Genomic DNA, 23,584 nt, shown 5'->3' with positions numbered 1-23,584 from the left:
CCCAACCAAGCAAGAAAGATCTCAAATGAAAAACATAACATTAAGCCTCAAAGAGCTAAAAATAAAAGAACAAAATGAACCCAAGCAAATAAATAGATATAAAATCCAGATAGGAGAAAACAGAGAAAGTCAATAAACAAAATCTTGGTTCTTTGAAATGGCCAAGAACACTGGCAGACTGTTAGGTAGAGTAACCAAGAGAAGAAGAAATAAGGCTCCATATAAGGAAAGAAATTTGGGACATTACAACTAATGTCACAAACATTTTAGAAAAGATAGTAAGAGAATACTGTGGAAATTGTAGGTCAACAAATTGGATAAACATTCCTCTCTATTAATGAAACATTTTGTTGTTGGGACCCATGTTTTCAAACTTTTTAATGAGCTTGTTGATGTCTGTAAAAGCTTCTGCTAAAACCTGAACACAATATTTTCTGGGGGAATTCCTTCTTTTCCATCTCCTGAAGATTTCTTTTCTCTTAACTCTTCTTCAGGTATGTGTTCCTGTAGTTCCTCCAAATTCTCAGAAATCAAATCCTCTAGGAATTCCTCAATGTCAACCTCATCCACACTCAGGTTAAAGTTTTAAGTGTCAACCACAGCCTTGTTGCATTTTGCAACCTTCCGTCCTTAGTAAAATCTTTCAAGTCATGGAGGAACTTCTTTTTTTTTGTAATATATATTTTATTAATTTTTTACAGAGAGGAAGGGAGAGGGATAGAGAGTAGAAACATCCATGAGAGAGAAACATTGATCAGCTGCCTCCTGCACACCTCCTACTGGGGATGTGCTCACAACCAAAGTACATACCCTTGACCAGAATCAAACCCGGGACCCTTCAGTCCGCAGGCCAGCGCTCTATCCACTGAGCCAAACCGGTTAAGGCTGGAGGAACCTCTTGAGTGTTTTCTTCCCTATATCACACATACATTCCTTCATGACATCACCCCAAGCCCAAGCTAGGTTCTTGATTCGGTCATATATGCTGTAATCTTCCATAATGGCATCAGTGTCTTCTCAGTGGCTCCTTTGCTTGCAGCAATAATTTGGCAAAGGACTTCCTTAGATAGCAGGCCTTAACATCTGCTATAAATCTGTGACCCATTGGAAGAATCAAAGAGGTGGTGTTTGGAGGGAGAAACACCACTTTAACATTAAGATAAAGATCACCAATTAAAAGAGCATGTCTGGGAGCATTATCAACAAACACCAAAATCTCAAAAGGTGTTTTATTTTTCTCCAAACAGTACTCCATTTTGCTGGCACAGCAATTCAGGAGGGCACCCTGCAAGAGGAGCTGAGTCATCCAAGATTTCCTATTGCTTCTGGAGTGCAAGGCAGTGCATGCTCATTGATTTGCTTACAAGACCAGGGGTTCTCACTGGGCCAGATTACAAAGAATTTCCATTTGTAGCCTGTTACATTGCCCCAAGCAACACTATTATTCTATCCTTAAAGGTCTTCAAACCTGGCATTGACTTTGGCTCTTTATGAATAAAAGTCCTTTCAAGCATCTATTCCAGCGTAGGAGGTCTTATTCGTTTTGAATATTTTCTATGGCAATCAGTTCCCTGCCGGGGTCCAACCCCAGCAGGTCCAGGGGTCCCCAAAGGTGTAGACGGAGTCGGCGAAGAAGGAAGGACACGGAGACAGTGTTCAGTTGATCAGCAGCCTAGCCAGGATCTCTAGCCAGGATCTCCAGCCAAGTTCTGGTCTGGATCTCCAGAGAGGTTCTGCTCTGGATCTCCAGAGAGGTTCTGGTTAGGATCTCCAGCCAGGTTCTGTTCAAGTTCTCCAGCCAGGTTCAGTCACCAGGTTCTAGTCAGGTTCTCTTGCCCATTTCTGTAGTCAGGTTCAGTCCAGGATCTTTTGCCATGTTCTCTCCAGCGAAGTTCTTCTGTCTCTAGTTCTGTGTCTTGCTGTCTTATTGCATCTGTATTTATACCAGTTGATTCAATCCTATCAATCTCTATTACAAAGGTTAGGGCGTTTCTTATCTTCATTCCAGGGAGTAAAGATTATGTAGCTTAAGCATGATTGTTCCTAGTTAAAGTGATTAATTACCCACCTGGCACTAGTTAAGAGGTTTTATTCCCACCTTAACTTCAGGGGAAAATCCCTACCTGGGGAAACAACCTTTCTCAGAGAGGAGACCTTGGTTAAAACACATAGTGCCAAGAAGGTGAGCAAACATATTAAGAACAGTATGCCATATGTGCCAGGTCCCTTGAAACAGCAAGCATGGACCGGCTCCCGGCAGTTCCCAAGAATTCTTCATCTGTCTTCATATCAGCTCTGGCATCCTCACCACTTACTTGATTATTATATAGTGAATAATGATTCTGGAATTATGGAAACCACATAAAGCTGACAGTAAATCCAACATTGTAATTGGGCCCAATTCTGTTTAGCATCACAAACAAATTTTTTGTTTTGGCCATGATCACCGTGGTGCAGAGAGAGATACACTTCTGTAGTTATTGGTCTCTTCAGATTTTGTTTCTTCATGACTCAGTCTTGAACAGTTGTGTGTATCCTTCCCTTCTAACTCATTAATAACCTGAATATAGTAAGGTATTGAGCTTTGTCTCAAATGTAATGAATACAGTCATGTACCACATAATGTTATTTAGATCAACAAGGGACAGCTTCTATGATTTTGGTCTGGTCTTCATTACAGGTCATTGGAAGTTTCTTTTGTTAGTTTTGCTGCCTTCCTTCCTTTCACAGCTGCTGTCACTTTGTTCTTGTTCTTCAAGCTCTGGCTGTGGTAGAATGAAATGTACCTGACTGGCAAGCCATAATAATGCCTGGTTTTCTCCTTTGTAGTACTTAATCACTCTTAATTTTGTTACCAGATCAATTAGTCAAAGTGGGTGCTTACAAGCAACAGTGATTTCGTATACTCAGGGGCCATGATGAGCAATAAAAGATGAGATTAGGTCAAGCACAAAAGAAAAGGATGCAATCAAGAGATGCAATAACACAAGATGTAGGAGGATGCTAGTGGTATAAAATGGCATGATGTTTCACAGCAAATTTATTTCTATAAGTAGAAACAGTACCCTCTAATATAATGTTAAAGTACAAATAGTAAGTACATATACCAGTAACATAGTCATTTATTATCATTATCAAGTATTATGTACTGTACATAATTGTAGTGCTATACTCTTATACAACTGTCAGTGCAGTAAGTTTGTTTATACCAGCATCACCACAAACACATGACTATTGTGTTGTGCTATGACGTTATGACGGCTATGACCTGACTATGTGATGGTAATTTGTCAGCTCCATTATAATCTTCTGTAACGAAAATCATAGAAGCAGTCCCTTGTTGACCTAAATAACATTATGTGGTGCATGACTGTATTCATTACATTTGAGACAAAGCTCAATACCTTACTACATTCAGGTTATTAATAAGCTAGAAGGGAAGGATACAGACAACCGGTCAAGACTGAGTCAAGAAGAAACAGAATATGAAGAGACAAATAACTAGTAAGGAGACTGAAGCAGAATTCAAAGACCTTACAACAAGAATAACAACAACAACAACAACAAAACCCCAGGAACTTATGGCTTTACTGGCAATATCTACCAAACATTTTACAAAGATGTAATGCCAATCCTTCTCAAACTCTTCCACAGAATCAAAGAAGGGATATTCCCAATCTCATTTTATGAGGTCAGCAGTACCCTGATAACATGTTCAACAAGAAAAAAATTAAAGGCCAATATCCCTGATGAACATTGATACAGAAATACTAGCAACCTGAATTCAATATCATATTAGGAAAATCATACACCATGGCTAAGTGAGATTGTTTTCTGCTGAAATACAAGGATTATTTAACATAGGAAAAATCTATCAATGTAATATACCAATTTCACAGAATGAGAGTAAAATCCATATGATCATCTCACCTAAGGCAGAAGATGCATTTCACAAGACTCGATACCTTTTTGTGATAAGCAACCCTCAAGAAAATTGGAATATGAGACATCTACCTCAACATAATAAATAAGACAGGATGTTCTCTCTCTCACCACTTCTATTTAATATTCAAAAACTTACCCAGAGCAATTAAGCAATAAAATATATGACTTTTAACTTGGAAAGGAAGAAGTAAAATTATCCATATTCAGAGCTGACATGATCCTATATGTAGGAAGCACAAAAGATCCCACATAAAAGACTCTCAGAACTAATAAATGAATTGCAGGATATAAAATCAAAACTTTATTGTGTATCCATACACTTAAAATGAATAATCTGAAAGCAGTGGACATTCCGTGCAGATCAGAAGCATGAGACTAAGAAACCACATGTTTGAAAGTGACCTAAAGGGTGTCATGGAGAGAATTGTACTGTTATGATGACTGTTTTCATTGCTGCTGTTGGACTAAATCCCAGGAGAGGGAATGGGGGAGACATAATTACAGAGAAGCCTTCGACTTGTCATTGCAAGGCCTTACTCTAGTGCTCCCAGGAGTACTAAGTGCACATGTTCCTAATTTCACTTATGATAGGGTAAATTTATAACATATTCATATATATTAATTAAAAATCATCTTTTTGAGATTTTAGAGGATATAGAAATTTGTTAAGTATATAGTTCTACTTTTTTTCTTTTAATTTTATTCCCCATATTATATACTGTTGTTTATTTTTTTTTCAGTATTGTATTGTACTAGAGGCCCGTTGCACAAAGAGATTTGTGCAAAAGGCCTTCCCTTCCCCTGGCTGCCGGCACCAGTTTTTCTCTGGCACCCGGGACCCAGGCCTTTGCTCCGGATGGAGCCTTCAGTCTTCGCTCCGCCGCTTCGCCCCTAAGTATGCAATTAACCGCCATCTTTATTGGGTTAATTTGCATACTCTCCTGATTGGCTGGGGAGCATAGCTAGCGACAGTCAATTTACATGTTTGTCTATTATTAGGTAAGATTAGTTTCAGGTGTACAGAATAGTGATTAGACAACCAGATACTTGACAAAGTGTTCCACCCGATACTTCTAGTACCCACCTGACACCATACACAGTCATAATTGCAAGGACTAGATTCCCTATGCTGTCATCTACTCTTAATGGATTTTTGTGCACATCCTTTTGGGTTGTGCTGACAAACAGATTGATAGCCAATTAGTGTTTTCGGGCAATACATTGGCTACTATACAACTCATTTTGAAATTGTCCATCTGATTAAAAAAATTTCAATTAATTGGATATCCTATGGTTGAGGATATCCTGAATTTATATTTTGAATCAAAACTGTAGCTTTTCCACTAATTGTAGATATTCCTCATCAATTGGTCTTTCAGTTATTGCTTAAGAGTGTTGAAAGTGTACAAAACTTTTCAAAACTAAAAAATATTAGGTAATGTTTTTATTCTTTGACAGTGTGATATTACAGACAAATTATTCTTCTGTCATTGTTCATCTGAGTCATCATACATTCTTATTCTTTAATTGTCATTTGTATAATTTCATTTTTTCCAGTTCCTTGATTATTAATGTTTTTGTTACTGGTTCCTAGAAGCTCTTTAAGACTAAAGATGTCAACAATTGGTCATGCAGTGTGAATGATATACCATGTTTTTTTATTATTTTATTGTAGTATTTCAGTGTTTTTCTTTTTGGTTGTACAAATGTTGTATACGAAAATGTAATCATTTTCTGTTTTTAAAAAGAAAGTAATTGCAGTTATAATATCATAAAAAAGAAAGAAATACTTAGAAACAAAGTTAAACAAGGAGGTGAAAGAAATGTAGATGGAACACTGAAAACTATTTCTGAAAGAAATTACAGAAAACACAATTAAATAAAAAGTGTCCATCCGTGGATGGAAAACATAATATTGTTAAGATGTCATTAATAACAAAACCAATCTTAATATTCAATGCAATCCCCACAACAATCCAAACAGCATTTGCTGGTAGAAGTGAAAGAAAAATAAGCTCAAAATTCATATGGAATCTCAAGGGACAGTGAATGACCATAATAATATTAAAAAAGAAGAACAAAGTAGAACAACCACATTTACAGATTTCAAAGTATAGAACCAAGCACACATAATAAAAACAGCGTGGTAATGACTTAAATCTATAAATCACTGAAATAGAATAGAGAGCCTAGAAATTAACCCTCACATATATGTTCAAATTATCTACGAGAAGGTTACCAGGACCACAGAATGAGAAAAAGATAATTTGTTCAACAGAATACTTAGTGGAAAAAAGATAAGTCTCTTCAATAAATGTCAATGGGAAAATAAATACCCATATAGAAAAGAATAAACTTGAACCCTTATATTATACCATATGCAATAGATAACTCTAAATGGATTAAAATCTAAAGGTAAGACCCAAAATTGCAAAACAAATGGAATAAAACATAGAGGAAAATCTTCATGACATTGAGATTGACGCTAATTTCTTGGATATAATGCCAAGAGCACAGGCAACAAGAGCAAAAATAGGCAAATTGTACTCCACCCAACATGCACGTTTTGTGTTTCTAAAACCAAATCAATGCAGCAACGTACAGGATGGGAGTAAATATCTACAAATCATGTATCTTGTAAGGGGTTAACAACCATTATATAAAGAACGTCTGCCATTTAGCAACAAAAAATCAAATAGCTCAATTTAAATATGTACTAAGGGTTTGAACAGACCTTTCTCCAGAGATGATATACAAAAATCAAAAAAAAATATGAAAAGATGCTCAGCATCACTAATAATCATAGGAATTCAAATCAAAACGACAATGAGCTATCACTTCATATCAATTAGGATGACTGCTATTTAAAAATCCAGAAAAAAAGCCCTGGCTGAGTGGATCAGTTGATTGGAGCATCAACGCATACACCAAAGGGTTGCAGGTTAGATTCCCAGTCAGGGAACATAGCAAGATTTCAGGTTAGAGGCAGCAAGCAATCAATGTTTTTCTCTGACATCTATTTCTATTTCTCTCTCTCTCTCTCTCTCTCTCTCTCTCTCTCTCTCTCTCTCCCTCTCTCTCTCTCCCTCCCTCTCTCTCTCTCTCTTTCACTTCCTTTCTTCCTCTGTAAAATCAATAAACTAAACATGTCATCGGGTCATGTGAGGATAAAAAACAAACAGAAAATAACGAGTGTTGGTGATGTTTCATGATGCACTGTAAACTGCTGAGATTATAAACTATTGTAAGCAGTAATTAAATTATTAAAATAGAATTACCATATGATACCGCAAACCAACTTCTGAGTATATATCAAACATATTTGAAAAAGAAGAGATATCTGCATTGCCCTTTCATTGCAGCATTATTCTGAATAGCCAAGATATGGAAACAGCCTAAGTGTCTATTGCCAGATGAATGGATAAAGAAAATATTACACACACACACAATTACATACACAGACACATAGGCATACTTATATACCCCTATATTATACCAGTAGAGGCCCAGCACACAAAATTCTGCATGGGTAGGGCCTCTAGGTCTGCCTGTGATCAGGGCCAATCTTCCATGGCTGCCTGCACCTGGCCCCACTCCCCACCACCAACGCCAGTCACCCTCTGTGTGTGGGGTGACCAGCAGGGTGATCAGGCCCCGTTCACTTGAACCTGTCTTGGCCTGGCACCGCCCACGTCCACTGCCACCCACCCCTGGTTCCCTGTTTCCCATCAGGCGATAAGAGCCTGCCAGCCGGGAGAAGGGACAAAGAGGTTTTCCAGCAGCCCCCTGATAGGGCAATTTGGGCCTGAGGGCTGGGGGAAGCTCCTGAGTTGAGTGTCCGCCCCCTGGTGGTCAGTGCACATCATAGCGACCAGTTGTTATGCTGTCTGGCCAATTTGCATATTATGCTTTTACATATGGAGACTAGAGGCCTGGTGCATGAAAATTCATACACTCTGGGAGTTGGGGATCCCTCAACCCAGCCTGCGCCTCTCACAGACCAGGAGCCCTTAGGGGATATCCGACTGGCAAGGGGAGAGGGCCTAAGCTGCAGTCTGACCTCCCTCTGTGGGAGGCGACCTGCAGGGGATGGCACCAGCCAGTGAGTGGCCGGCTCCTCCCCCAATTGCCCCTCCACCACCTCCGCTGGCACCCACTTGCCAGCCCCACCCCGGCCAACAGGTCATTCCATGTTGGGTCTATTTGCATATGAGGCTTTTATTATATAGGATATGAAAAGGTAACTCAAAATGAAATATAATTCAGCCATAAAAATAAAAAAATCCTGTCTTTGCAAAAACATGGATGTAGCAGGGTAATACAATCCTAAGTGAAATAAGTTAGGAAAAGACAAATATTACATGATTTTCCTTATACATGGAATGTAAAATGTCATACTCAGCGGAGCAGAGAGTAGAATGGTGGTTATCAGGGGCTAGAAGGTTTAGAAAATAGGGCCATGTTGCTCAAAGGGTACAAAGTTTCAGTTATGAAAGATGAAAAGCTCTGCAGATAAGCTTAACACAATGTAAATAAACTTAACACTACTGCACTATGTACTTAAAAGTAGTTCAGATACTACATCTTATATGTATTTTACCATAATAAAAACCCTTTTTAGTATTACACCATTTGAGTTTCCATAATCTATAAAAAAACACTTTCTAAAATTTTGTCAAAACAGTGTGGTAGATACACTATATGAACTTTTCCCCCTTGAAGTGCATATTAACTTTCAACAGGGTACATAACTACTAAAGAGATGGGGATAAAATGCATACCAGAGCAATTCCTGCAGCAAACTTTGGATCGCATGCCCTTCCATGATATGTTGCTCCCACGTAATTTGGATGATCCCTATAACTAAATAATTAAAATTTTCTTGAGGATAAGTGCATTTTAAATGATTAATAATTTAATAACTTTTAAAGAAATTGGATTCCTCAATGAAGCTATGTTTTTGTTAAAATGCAAATATTACATATTAACTCCAATGCATTTAATCATTTTTGTATTTGGGTAACCATATATAGTTTCTACAAAGTTAAGTTTCAAGAAAAGCTTCAACATTATTTGATACACATCCCAGAACATAGCAGCGTCTGATCCTTCCAAATATTTAATCAACACTGTTGTCAGTTCTGGGTGGATATAATTCTAGGTTGTAACAGCCAGGATAGCATACTGCCATGATTTTCACATAGCAAAACCTTTAATGTATATAAAAATGTTGGCTTGGAGCACAAATAGAGAGACAGAATATGCAGCAGACTCACTAAGAAAAAGAGAAATAGGATGTACAAACTGTACTCATTCGTTTTAGTTCTTAAAGTTGCTCCTCAATTCCCAAACCTCACCTTAGATTCTACAGGATACACCAAAATATTTATAAGTTTATTCTATAATTCTTTCCGACTTCAAAATTATGAGTTTTTTAAATCTAAAATAATTAAATTATTAAAATAAAAATCTATACATAATCCCTTGAAAGGTATACTGCAAGTAATTAAATAGCTACAACTCAGGTCAATACAGGAATACCATAGGTAAGCACATTACCATTTTAACCTGGTGAATTGCAACCAGCTTTATATACAACTAGGAGCCCGGTGCACAAAATTTGTGCCCGACGGGGGGTCCCCTCAGCCCAACCTGCACCCTCTCCAATCCGGGACCCTGCGAGGGATGTCCAACTGCAGGATTGGACCTAAACCAGTAGTCGGACATCCCTCTCACAATCCTGGACCTCTGGCTCCTAATCACTCACCTGCCTGCCTGCCTGCTTGCCCCTAACTGCCCTGCCCCGCCAGCCTGATCACCCCTCACTGACTCTGCATGCCAGCCTGATCACCCCTAAATACCCTAACTGCCAGCCAGGTCGCCCCTAACTGTTCCCCTTCTTGCTGGCCTTGTTGCTAGTAACTGCTCCCCCCCCCCCCAGCGCAAGCCTGGTCACCCCTTACTGACCCATTGCCAGCCTGGTCACCTCCAACTGCCCCCCTCTGCCTACCTAGTCTCCCCTAACTGCCCCCCCACTGCTGGCCTGGTTGCCCCCAACTGCCCCCCCCACCAGCCTAGTTGCCCCTCACTGCCTCCCCTGCCAGCCTAATCGCCCCCAACTGCCCCCCCTGCCAGCCTGGTCACCCCACACTGCTGTTCAGTCATTTGGTCATCCCTCACTAACCACCCTGATGGCTTGGTTGCCCCACTCAGCCTGCTTGTTCAGTCATTTGGTCATCCCTCACTAACCCCCCAATGGCTTGGTTGCCCCACTCAGCCTGCTTGTTCAGTCATTTGGCCACCCCTCACTAAACCCCTGCCAGCCTGATCACCCTACTCAGCCTGCTTGTTCAGTCATTTGGCCACCCCTCACTAAACCCCTGCCAGCCTGATCACCCTACTCAGCCTGCTTGTTCAGTCATTTGGCCACCCCTCACTAAACCCCTGCCAGCCTGATCACCCTACTCAGCCTGCTTGTTTATTTGTTTGGTGATCCCTCACTAACATCCTTGCCAACCTGGTCATAGGCAGCCATCTCGTGAGGGCATGAGGGTTAATTTGCATATTACCTCTTTATTATATAGGATTATTGCATTCTCTTAACTTATTATATTTTATTTAATGTGAAAATGATGGTTTCAGGTATTTGCATCTAAAGAAATCTTTAAAACCTCAGAGGCCCATGTATATCCCAAGACTTCCTATATTTCCCCGTTCATTATATTTTCACAGGTAAATAGTCCACTCTGAGAATAATGGCCTACCATGATTTTTTATGCTACCTTGTTGTCTGATGTTTTCATTTTGTACTTTGCCAACATTGTACTCATACACTCTTTTTTGTCATTATACTTAACATTTGTATGTAGTTTGATAGCTAAAATATCAAATAATATTATAAACAATGCAATAAGGAACTTACATCAACAACAATGCCATATCATGGGACCTCTGAAACAAATTGTTTTCTTTCCATGACACAAATCTTTGTAGTAGTTCACTATCATGCCCAGTACATAAAATCTTATTTTGATCTGACCAGATCTCCAAAGATGTTAACATAACAGTCAGTTTCAGCTGGGAAAACATCTGAAAAGAGAAGATGCATGATATACAGTTTAGACAATCACAAATATAACATTACATCTCTATACAGAATGCTAGTATATTCAATTTACTGTAATTTGAAGATGAAACCCATTGGAAATGAAACAGGTTGGTAGGACTATACTTTTATAAAAATGTTAATTCTATTCATACAAATAATGCTATTGCATAATTGAGAATGCTTCTTTTTAAAAAATATATATATATATTTTATTGATTTTTTACAGAGAGGAAGGGAGAGGGATAGAGAGTTAGAAATATCAATGAGAGAGAAACATTGATCAGCTGCCCCTTGCACACTCCCCATTGGGGATGTGCCCGCAACCAAGGTACATGACCTTGACTGGAATCGAACCTGGGACCCTTGAATCCGCAGGCCGACGCTCTATCCACTGAGCCAAACTGGTCAGGGTGAGAACGCTTCTTATTTAGAATACAAAGCATAAACACTTACAGTGTTGATAAGGCCAAAGATATGGATAATTTTCTCAGTTGCAATGGCCACTTCAGAACCCATATAATCATACTGAAAGACAAGTTTTATTTCTTAATCACTAGTGAAAATTACTAAGTTACCACATTTCGATATGAAATACTATAATAAGTGACTAAGTGAAAGACAAAATCAGATAAAGATCTATCAAATGCTTAATAAACATACAGACTTTACATATTAATAAATAATATGAAAATTATGAGATTATGACATCTTCCTGTTCACACATGCAAAAATTAAGCATCAAAATTTAACATTCCAAGAATGTATAAATACTTTTTTATAGCAAAGCCTATAAAAAAGATACTATGAGCAAATTAAAATTAAAACACCTACTTTATGAAGACATAGAAATATTAAAAATATGAAATTATATACCAGGAAGTTACTAGACAAAAAGCAGTTGTCATATAATATGATAGTTATATTAATTAACATAATCATTACATTACTATAAAAACTTAAGCCCCCCCAACAACAAAATGTATAAAATAAACTTTAACAGAATTATAAATAGAAAGTAAGTATCATAGTAATGGATTTTACATAGTTTCCTTAATTATTAATAAATCTGGGCTACCTTACTGTCATGATGGCAGGATAGGTAAGTGCTTTGCTTGCTTGCCTTTTCCCATTTTCCCACAATGACATAAAAATTGCAACTAAATTACAGAACAGCCATCAAAGGGAACCTCCTGAAGACTAGCTGAACACAAGGCCTATGACTTAGGATAAAAAGAGGAAGCGATGGCAAAATGGATAAGAGAAACAGAAACACTGAACAGGCTGGTCCCATACCAACAGTGTGGCAGTTATGCAAGGAGAGGGTTATCTAAGCTAAGGAGGTACCCTGAGAAGCAGATGAATTCAATTGAGACTTTTAGGACATTTTGACCAACTGCAGGACATTTTGCCTAATGTGGACATGCATAATTTAGTAGGAGAAACCACATGTTAGGCCGGAAATAAGTCTCAATAAATTTGAGAAGACTGGCCCTGGAATGTGTCTTTCAGTTGATAGGAATGTTGTCCTGTACACCAAAGGGTTTTGGATTCAAATCCTGATCAGTGCACATGCACATATTCATATTGTAGGTTTGATCCCTGGTCAGGGTGCATATAAGAGGCAACTGCCCAATATTTCTCTCTTACATGGGTCTCTCTCTCTCTCTCTCTCTCTCTCTCTCTCTCTCTCTCTCTCTCTCTCCCTCTCCCTCCTTCTCTCTCTCTCAAAAATCAGTAAGAACTTATCATCTGGTGTGGATATAAAAAAAACTGTAAAGATTTAAATCACATCAAGCATCTTCTCGAATCACAACTCTATGAAACAAAAAATAACTTATCAGAAGAAAAGTGAAAAATAAAAAGCACATAAAGAATAAATATCATGCTACTGGACAAGAAATGAATTAACAATAATATAAAAAATTAAAAAGATACCTTGAGATAAATGAAAACACAATCATCCATAATCTATGGCACACAGCCAAAGTAGTGCTAGGAGGAAAATCTATAGCAAGAGAGGCATAACTCACAAAGCAAGTATAATCGCAAGTAAACACTATAACTACACCTCAAGAAAGTAGAAAAAGAACAAACAAAAACCAAAGTCAGTAAAATGAAGAAAATAATAAAGATCACAGTAAAAATAAACAAAGTATAGTCTGAACAAAAACAATAGGAAAGATTAATGGAACCAAGATCAGGATCTTTGAAAAGATAAACAAATTTGATGGACATTTACTCAAAATCATCACAAAAAAGAGAAGTTTCAAATAAAAAATATTGGAAATGAAAGAGAAGTGAAAACTGGTACCACATAAATGCAAAAGATTATATAAAAATAGTATGATAAATTATATGCACAAAGTGGACTACCTGGAAGAAACAGACAAATTCCTGGGAAAATATAGTCTTCCAAGTCTGAATCAGGAAAAAACAGAAAATCTGAAAACAACAACAACAACAACAAACTGCTAATAAAATCAAAGCAGCAACAAACAAAAGACTTGGACCAGATGGCTTCACAGGTGAATTTACCAAACATTAAATAATGAATACCTAGTCTTCTCAAATATTCCAAAAGAATGAGGAGGGAAGAAGGCTCCCAAACTCATTTTACTATGCCAGAATTAACCTGATAACAAAACCAAATACATTACAAAAAATAATAAAAATGCAGGACACTGTCTCTGAAGAACATCAATGTAAAATTCCTCAACAAAATAGTAGCAAAATGAATTCAGTGTGACATTAAAAAGGTCATATACCATGATCAAGTGGGATTTTTTCATGGGATGCAAGGCTAGTTCAATTAATGTGATACACCATATAAGTAAAATGAAGGAAAAAATTCTCATCATATCAATAAATGAAGGAAAAGCATTGGACAAAATCCAACATAAATCTATACTAATAAAAGGGTAATATGCTAGTTAGACTGGGTTGACCTGATATCTTCTAGTCACCCTGCCTTCCTTCAGGACAAAGCCATGGTGGCAGGGGCCGAGGCAGAGGTGGTTAGGGGCGATCAGGCCAGCAGTGGGGAGCAGTTAGGGACAATCAGGCCAGCAGGGGGGATCTTGTGGTGGCCATCTTGTGATGACATGAGAAGGCCATCTTGTGATGACATGAGGAGGCCATCTTGTGATAACATGGGGGTGGCCATCTTGTGATGATGTGAGGGTGTCGTGAGAGGGCACGAGGGCCACCTCGGCTTTTATTAGTGTAGATATAGTATTGGAAGACATAGCCACAGCAGACAAGAAAGATAAATAAAGGGCATCCAAATTGGAAAGGAAGAAGTGAAACTGTTATTTGCAGATGAAATGATACTATAGAGCGAGAACCCCAAATAATCAACCAAAAATGTTTAAAACTAATAAATGAATTCAGTAAAGTAGCAAACTACAATATTGATTATTCAGAAATCATTTGTATTTTAACACACCAAGAACAAACTAACAGAAAGAGAAATAAGAAAAATAAAACAATCCCATTTACAATTAAATCTAAAAGAATAAAGTACCTTGGGATTAAATTTTACCAAGAAGTTGAAACAACTGTACTTGGAAAACTATGTCATTAAAGAAAGAAATTGAAGAAGATATGGATAAATGGAAGGATATACCCTGTTCATCCATAGAAAGAATTGGTATCGCCGAAACCGGTTTGGCTCAGTGGATAGAGCGTCGGCCTGCGGACTGAGAGGTCCCAGGTTCGATTCCGGTCAAGGGCATGTACCTGGGTTGCGGGCATATCCCCAGTAGGAGATGTGCAGGAGGCAGCTGATCGATGTTTCTCTCTCATCGATGTTTCTAACTCTCTATCTCTCTCCCTTCCTCTCTGTAAAAAATCAATAAAATATATTTAAAAAAAAAAAAAAAGAATTGGTATCTTAAAATATGCATACCACCCACTGCATCTAAAAATCTAATGAGATTCCTACCAAAATACCAATGGCATTTTTACAGAACTAGAATAATCCCAAAATATATATGGAACCAAAAAGACCCTTAATAGCCAAAGTAATCTTAAGAAAGAACAAAGTTGGAAATATCAGGTTACCTGATATTAAACTATACTATGCAGGTATTATAATAAAAACAGCATGGTACTCCATGACACATAGATCAATGGACCTTAACAGAGAGCCCAGAAACAAATTCACACCTATATGGCTAATTAATGTATGACAACTGAGGCAAGAATATACAATGGGATAAAGACAGTATCTTCAATAAATGATCTCGAAATAATGGACAGACACATGAAAACAATGAAACTATATCATTTCCTTATTGCAAAAATGTACAAGGATAAACTCAGAATGGTTAAAGACTGAAATTTTAGACCCCAAACCTAAAACTCCTAGAAGAAAACAATAGGCAGTAAACTATTTGACTTCACTCTGAGTAATATAATTTTGGAAATGTCCCCTCAAGCAAAGGAAACAAAAAAATAAACAAACAAATGGGTCTACATCAAACTAAAGAGCTTTGCACAGCAATAAAGCCATCGAAGAATGAAAATCAACCTTCTAAATGTAAGAAGACATTTACCAATGATATATCTGATAAAGGGTCAATATCCTAACTATATAAGAAATTCGTACAATTTATAACATCAAAAACAAATGAAAAAACAAACAAACAAAAGCCTGACTTTAAAATGGGCATAGGACTTCTTCAAAGAAGACATACAGAAGGTCAACAGGCACATGAAAAGGTATGTCCTAATCATCAGAGAGATGCAAATTAAAACTATAGTGAGATATTAACTCACACCTGTCAGAATGACTATCATCAATAGATCAACAGTCACTATGGAAAACAATTTCAGAGTTCCTCAAAAAAATTAAAAAAGCAAACAAATAAAAATTCATAGACAGGAACAACAGTATGGTTGTTACCACAGGAAAGGGGGTATAGAGTAAACGGGGTCAAATGTATAGTGATAAAATGATTTGACTTTAGGTGGCTGGCACACAATGCAATATACAGATAATTTATCATAGAATTGCACACTTGAAACCTATATAATTTTATTAACCAATGTTACCCCAATAAATTAATTGAAAAAAAATAACTAGAAGTACCATATGAGCCATCAATTCCAATTCTAGGTATATTTATCCAAATAAATCCAAAACAGTACTATAATTTGAAAAACTACGTTCAATTCAACATTATTTACAAAACCAGAATATGGAAGCAACCTATGTGTCCACTGATAGATGAATGGTTAAGGTTGTGTTATATATGCTATGGAATATTACTCAGCCATAAAAAATGAAAATCTTGCCATTTGCTGCAGCATAAATGGACCTACAGAGTATAAGAGAGACTGGCAGATGCCCAAGGGGAGGGGGTGACTATGAATAAAGGAGGTGAAGGGATTAGCTAAAAAATGCATATGCATACTGCATGGACAGAGACAATAGTTTTTTGTTGACCAAGGGAGAAGGAGGTAGGTAAAAGGGGGTTGCAGAGGGGAACAGCTGCAATAATGTAAACAGTGAAATTTTTAATTAAAAAATAATAAAGAAAGAAAAGAAAAAATTAGTGAATAATTTAAATAAAATTCCATATGATTTCACTTACATGCGTAATATACATACATACATACATATACAAACAAACAACAAAACAAAAACAAACTCCTAGATACAGAGAACAAATTGATTGTTGACAGTTGGAAGGAAAGGGAGAATGCATAAAATGGGAATTAGGATTAAGATGTACAATTTGCCAGTTTAAAAAAAAAAAAAACAACTGTCAATTTTTATTGCATAGCTGTGAATCTTGAGAAAGAGGACACCTACTAAAAAGGGCTCATGGTGGCTACAGGGCTCAAATTATTAAAAAATTAGGGTAGCATCCATTTCTACACAGGAGCCTCTCATGCAAACTGCACTTCAGAGAGAAGCCTGCACTTAATCACTAGCATGCACTGTGATTCTGCCATCTGAGCCAGTCCTTATAAAGGAGTCCCTGGAATCCTCTTTCAACAGGTAGGACTGAGGCTTTCCCCATTCAATCAGAGCTGTGTAACTCTGACAAACCAGAGCAGCTCTATTCCAACTAATCAGAACAATGCCTTTTGGGCCAAACTGCAAGGAATTGGAGTCTAGAATGAGATAATCGGGAAACAAGGAGCATGTATTTCTGTCTACATAAGCCAGCTGCCCTCTGGATCCTGGAGCACACTTTCCCTTTCAACCAAACACTGAAGACTGTGTTTACCTGGCTGAGCTAAAAAACATAAGGTCCCTTGCTGCAATTGACCAGAGCAGGCCAGAGCAGACAGGCACAGAACGGAGCATATCAAAGCCCAGGGGAGCAGGCCAGTGCAGTGCAATGCAGACTGGCAAGGAGCAGAGCAGAGCTGTCTAGCCCAGGCCTGCCTCACACTGTGCTGTTTTTACAGCTGTGCTCTATGACCATTGACCTCTTTGGCTCTGAATAAAGTTTTCAGCTTCACCACACCCCAAATTGGGGATTCTGGTTGGTGTTGAATAGGCACCAACAACCACTGGTTGACATAGGAAATACAGTCCATAACCTATATATATAAAACCCTAATATGCAAATAGACCAAACAGCAGAACAACCGAACAAGCAGTTGCTATGACGTGCGCTGACCACCAGGGGCCACATGCAGATCATGGCAGGTGTCAGCAGCAGGCAGCAGAGCACGGAACATGGTGGGCATTGGCTGCAGCGGGATGGTGGAGCAGGTGAGCGGGGACACCAGACCACGGCAGGGCGCCGGTCACTGTCATTGGGGCAAGCCTCAGGTGGTTACTGAAAATTCTTTGCTCCCGCATGCTGCAGTCCCACTTGGCACTCATGCCCGTGCCAGCCTCACTCACACCCGCTGCTGGCGCCAGAGCCGTCACTCACACAACACTGCTGGTGCTGGCCCTGCTTGCACCCACAGCTGGTACCGGAGCCGCTGCTTGTACCCATTGCTGGTGCCCAGTGCTGGTCCCAATCACTCAGCACCATCAGCGGTTGTGAGTGGCAACTGCTGGCCCCAAGGAGGACTTCTCCACCTCTCCTTGCTCTTAATGGGCAATTGGGGCAGCAGCCACCATTCACGCCTCCTGACAGCACTGGCCCCAATCACTCCATGTGGTCAGCTGGTGCAAGCGGGGCCTGCACCATCAGTGCATGCAAGTGGTGGCAGCTGGAGCGGGGCTGCAGGCAGACAGGGGACCAGAAGCCATGGCAGGAGGGGTTGGGCAGGGGCACTGAGGGTGTCCCTGTGCCCACCACACCCTCACGGCTCATAGTTCCTTTCAAGGTGCATGAATTCATGCACTGGGCCCCTAGTATTGTAATAATTATGTATGGTTCACATGGATAATAGATTTATTGAGGGGATTGCTTAGCAAGTTACATAAATGACTAATCACTATGTTGTACACCAGCAGAAATACAGTCCAAAATCTATATATATAAAACCCTAATATGTAAATAGACCGAACAGCGGAACAACCGAACAACCAAACAACCGGTCGCTATGACATGCACTGACCACCAGGGGCCACACACGGGACATGGTGGGTGTCGGTAGCAGGCAGCAGAGCACAGAACATGGTGGAAAATAGGTTAAACTGTAGGTTAACTGTGGGGAAGCACAGAACTTGTTTGGAAAGTGTGTAAAGAGGAATCTCCAAAAGGTCGGAGGCTTCTAGGGGACCTTGCCGAAGGCAGCAGACCCTGCCTTGACTTTTCCAAACAAATCTGAGCCCCCGGGTGTTTTATTGGAATCTTTATATTTAGACTTGAAAACGTCCTTGCTTAGAGAACACTACGCATATGTCTTCTCAAGGATGCTTACCCTACTGATAGTATCTAATAGTTAATTTTAGTTCAAGCTGTTGTTACAATAAAAGCCTGAGGAGACAGGCGAATGGGGCTGTTTGGTTCCTATAGCCAAGCAGTCCATTAGCCCTCTCTTTCACAGAAACATGTGTCAGAGCAATCATTCATCCTTTGCTCAGTGTCTGCTGGTAAGCCCCAGCAGTTAACTGTAATTGGAAAACTCAAGCAAAGTTTTGAAATAATATACATATATAAAAGCTTATATTCACCAATGGAATATGTATATTTTTCAAATATACATGAAAGGTTTATATCTCTTGACTCATATTAGGCCAAAAAATAGTTCTTAGGATATAAAACATAGTAGCACATATATTATATTATCCACCACAATGCAGTAAAATTATATTAGGCTTGATAAAAGTTATTTTGACAATTTTATTTTTCCTTAGATGGATAACTTGATTGTGGTTATATAAGCTAATAATCTTCTTCTACATAAATTCACACTAGAAAAGAAAAGCTCCATGATACAATCTACAACTAACTTTCAAATGAAGAAAGCACAAGTAATAATAAGATACAATATTTATAAATCTAGGTAAAGAGAATATAGTTGTGTTCTTTGTATAATTCGAATTCTTAAAACTTCTTTGAAAGTTTCAAAATACTTTCAAATAATTTGTTAAAATATTTAAAAGTACAGATGAAATAAAGCTAACTTAGATGAACAAAAGATGAAGAGAATGCAACACGCTAAATAGAAATATTAGAAGCATAGATCTACAAAAAATATACATATATATAAAGAGCTTTGGAAATGATAAAAACTGAACTCCTTTTCAACTTTCCTTAAATTCTTTATGCAGAAATTGAAATTTTAATTTAAAAACTTTATTTTGGGGTACATAACACATGGAGGAAGAAAACATAGTATAGCATCACAAAGATTTTTAATGGAATGTTACTGTTATGAGCTGTTGCATCATATATGGAGGATGTAAAATTAATTCTAGATCATAATAAGTAAGGAATTTTACTTAGAACCTTTAGAGAAACCACTGGAATGAGGGATATAGCAGAAAAAAAGAACATAAGAGCTAACAAATGCTAAAATAACCCACTGATCCTAGTATAGCAATGTTGAAAAAAAGTAGCAAATAATTGATGGAACAAATAGAACACTAATTGGAACTTTTGACAAACATAAACCAACTAAATCTTCTGATGAAAAGACAAGAATTATCTGATAGAATAGAAAAACATACCTATCAATATGCTGTTTATGGAGTCATACTTTAAAAATTTAAGACAGAGAAATTGAACACAAAAGGGGAATATTATTAAAAATATCTTTGGAGGTTTTCTTTGTATGATGATATTTGCATTGAAAATGCCTTCTGTTGTTATTGGAACAATAAGAAGGCATATAGTTACTCGAGAGACGAAAGTAAGCTTTCTAGATTTAATTTTAACAACTTCATGGGGGTGGCTGTGGTATGGGATAATTTGAATGCTTATGGTCCTAGTTTTGGGCCATATAGTATCATTCCCATGTAAGAACAAGAATAAAAATCTAAATGCTCCCAAAAGACACTTCCTGAAAAAGAAACTCTGACTTTACCCTCCCTGGCAGCTGGCATCAGGACGCCACAATAGCGTTGCTCCAGCATGTGATCCATGAGCCCACAGCCCTGGCAGACAGCTCCTGGGCCCCTCTGTGAGCTGCCACTGGGCACATGCCTCTCCAACCAAGGGCGCATGGCTCCCTCAGCAGGATCTGCGACTTCCCCCTCCTGCTGCCTGCTTCTGGACAACTTGGTGAGTTATGGAGGACTCGACACCCTGGACAAGGTCATGGTGTTTCAGCCACAGACTCTGAGATTCCCACATCCCCAGATTCTGGCTTCTGGACACCCTCGTGTTTAACAGAGGGAAATCACTCTGGTCAGAGTCCCACTGCCAAAACCGCAGACTATAGCTGCCTCCCACTGTCACAGGATCCAGGACACTTGTAGTGAGTGGAGAGCGACGCTACCCCAGCAAGACTCACAGAACATTGGCCAAAGTCACAGTACCTGAGGTTCAGGCGCCAAGACCCTTTCATCCCAGGCTGTGGACTCCAGGATATCACAGTGAGCACATACCAGCGAGACATCAGGCAACCCTTTTCATAAGAGCTGGAGTCATTATCACATCCACAACAACTTGTATAACAAGGCCAGGGATGAGTCACATTGCCAGACAATTCGTGATGAGACTTTATGCACAAATGAGAAACTAACATTCAAGACCCAACCACATCAAGAGAACACAAATAGCTCAAGTAGGGGGATCCACTACATCACAAAGCTCAGGAGATCTGAGAGACAGCACCACTGAGTCCCCAAAATCACCAACTACATAGCACCACCCACAAAAGAAACTGAGTAGCAAAGCAGTTGGACCTAAGACATAGAAACAATTTAACATTACAGCAAAAAATGGGGAGACAAAAATACAATTCCCAAAAGTAAGAAAAATAGGAATCACCAGAAGAGGAATGAAATAAAATGGAGGCAAGTAACTTGTCAGAGAAATAATTCAGAGTAATGGTAATAAGGATGCTCAAACATCTGGGTGACAAATACACATAATTCAATGGAATTTATAAGGAGATGAATAAGAATGCCACCAACATGAAAAGGAATCAAGAGAAAATGAAGAATGACATAGCTCCAATAAAGAACACAATGGAAGGCTTCAACAATAGACTAGAAGAAGCTGAGGATCGCATCTGCAAGTTAGAAGACAAGGTAGATAAAAACACCCAAGCAGAGTAGCAACAGGAAAAAAAAAAAGAAAAAACCTTAAAAAGCAGGAGAAGCTCCTCAGGGAGCTCTGGGACAACACAAAATAAAACAACATTAGCATAATAGGGGTGTCAGAATGTGAGGAAAGTGAGCAAGGAATAGAAAACCTGTTTGAAGAAATAATGACAGAAAATGTCCCTGATGTTGGGAAGAAAAAGGCCACACAAGTCCAATAATCACACAGAGTCTCAAACAAGATGAACTCAAGAAGACCCACACCAAGACACATCATAATTAAATTGGCAACATCAAAAACAAAGTAAAAAACTTAAAGGCTGCCAGAGAAAGACAGAAAGATACCTACATGGGTCTTCCATTAGACAATCAACTGATTTCTCAACAAAAACAGATCAGGCCAGAAGGGAATGGAATGAAATATATAATGTAATGCAAGCAAGGGACTGAACCCAAGAATACTATACCCAGCAAGACTATCATTCAAAATTGAAGGTCTAATCAGGAGCTTCAGAGACAAAAAGAAAGACTAAAGGAGCTTATTAACACAAAGCCAGCAATGCAAGAAATGCTAAAGGGACTTCTCTAAAAAGAAGAAATAAATAGGGAAGAAGGAACACAAGAATAACGAATAAAAATGGCTATAAACAAGTACCTATCAATAATAACCTTAAATTTAAATGGACTAAATGCTCAAAAAAAAAAAAAAAAAAAAAAGACATAGGGTAGCTGAGCAGATAAGAAAACATGACCCAGCCAAACCGGTTTGGCTCAGTGGATAGAGCATCGGCCTGCGGACTGAAAGGTCCCAGGTTCGCATTCTGGTCAAGGGCATGTACCTTGGTTGCGGGCACATCCCCAGTGGGGGGTGTGCAGGAGGCAGCTGGTCAATGTTTCTCTCTCATCGATGTTTCTAACTCTCTATCCCACTCCCTTCCTCTCTGTAAAAAATCAATAAAATATATTTAAAAAAAAAAAAAGAAAAAAAAAGAAAACATGACCCATATATCCACTGTATACAAGAGACCGACTTCACAACAAAGGACTCACACAGACTGAAAGTGAAGGAATGGGAAAAACATTTTTCAGGCAAATGAAAATGAGAAAAAATAGAGGTAGCAATACTTATATGTGACAAAATAGACTAGGCCCCAAGAGATAGACCGTAAGAAGGCCATGAAGAGAAAAGGAGGGCCACTTCATAATACTACAGGGAGCAATTCAACATGAGGATATAACTGGTAAACATACAGTGGGGCCTTGACTTACGAGTTTAATTCATTCTGAGACCGAGCTCGTTAAGCAGCTCATTAAGGAACTCGTTAACTCAAATTACTCTAACAACTCAATGCAAAAAATCAGTCGAGAGACAGCTAGTATCTCAAAAAACTCGTTAGTCTGGACACTCGTAAGTCAAGGCCCCACTGTATATGCATCCAATACAGAAGCACACAAATACATTAAAAATAGCTTCTGGAATGCGGAAACCGGTTTGGCTCAGTGGATAGAGCGTCGGCCTGAGGACTGAAAGGTCCCAGGTTCGATTCCGGTCAAGGGCATGTACCTGGGTTGTGGGCACATCCCCAGTGGGAGATGTGCAGGAGGCAGCTGATCGATATTTCTCTCTCATCGATGTTTCTAACTTTCTATCTCTCTCCCTTCCTTTCTGTGAATGACACCACTGGATAAATCCCTAAACAAGAAATCATCAAAGAAACAACAATGTTATATGACTCACTACATCCGATGGAATTAACTGACATTTTCAGAACATTTCATCCCTAAGCAACAGATTACACATTCTTCTCAGATGCATATGGGACATTTTCAAAGATAGACCAAATATTGGGACACAGGCTAAGTCTCCTCAAATTCAAGAAGGTAACAATCATAACAAG

The 23,584-nt window shown here is 38.7% G+C and overlaps 1 protein-coding gene across 1 annotated transcript in view; it reads right to left on the bottom strand.

The window, feature by feature from the left end:
* LOC118649823 (A disintegrin and metallopeptidase domain 3-like) overlaps positions 1 to 23,584 on the bottom strand; it is a 116,943-nt gene that overhangs the window by 47,563 nt on the left and 45,796 nt on the right. The window contains exons 8-10 of the mRNA XM_036297238.1: positions 11,507 to 11,578; positions 10,868 to 11,034; positions 8,727 to 8,808 (exon numbers count right to left, since the gene is read on the bottom strand). Of these exons, the coding sequence (XP_036153131.1) occupies positions 8,727 to 8,808; positions 10,868 to 11,034; positions 11,507 to 11,578 (321 nt within the window). The remainder of the gene's footprint in view (positions 1 to 8,726; positions 8,809 to 10,867; positions 11,035 to 11,506; positions 11,579 to 23,584) is intronic.

The sequence above is a fragment of the Myotis myotis genome, unplaced genomic scaffold (genome assembly GCF_014108235.1).
Source record: "Myotis myotis isolate mMyoMyo1 unplaced genomic scaffold, mMyoMyo1.p scaffold_m19_p_3, whole genome shotgun sequence".
Classification (NCBI taxonomy): Eukaryota; Metazoa; Chordata; class Mammalia; order Chiroptera; family Vespertilionidae; genus Myotis; species Myotis myotis.
This window is presented reverse-complemented; position numbering and strand designations above follow the sequence as displayed.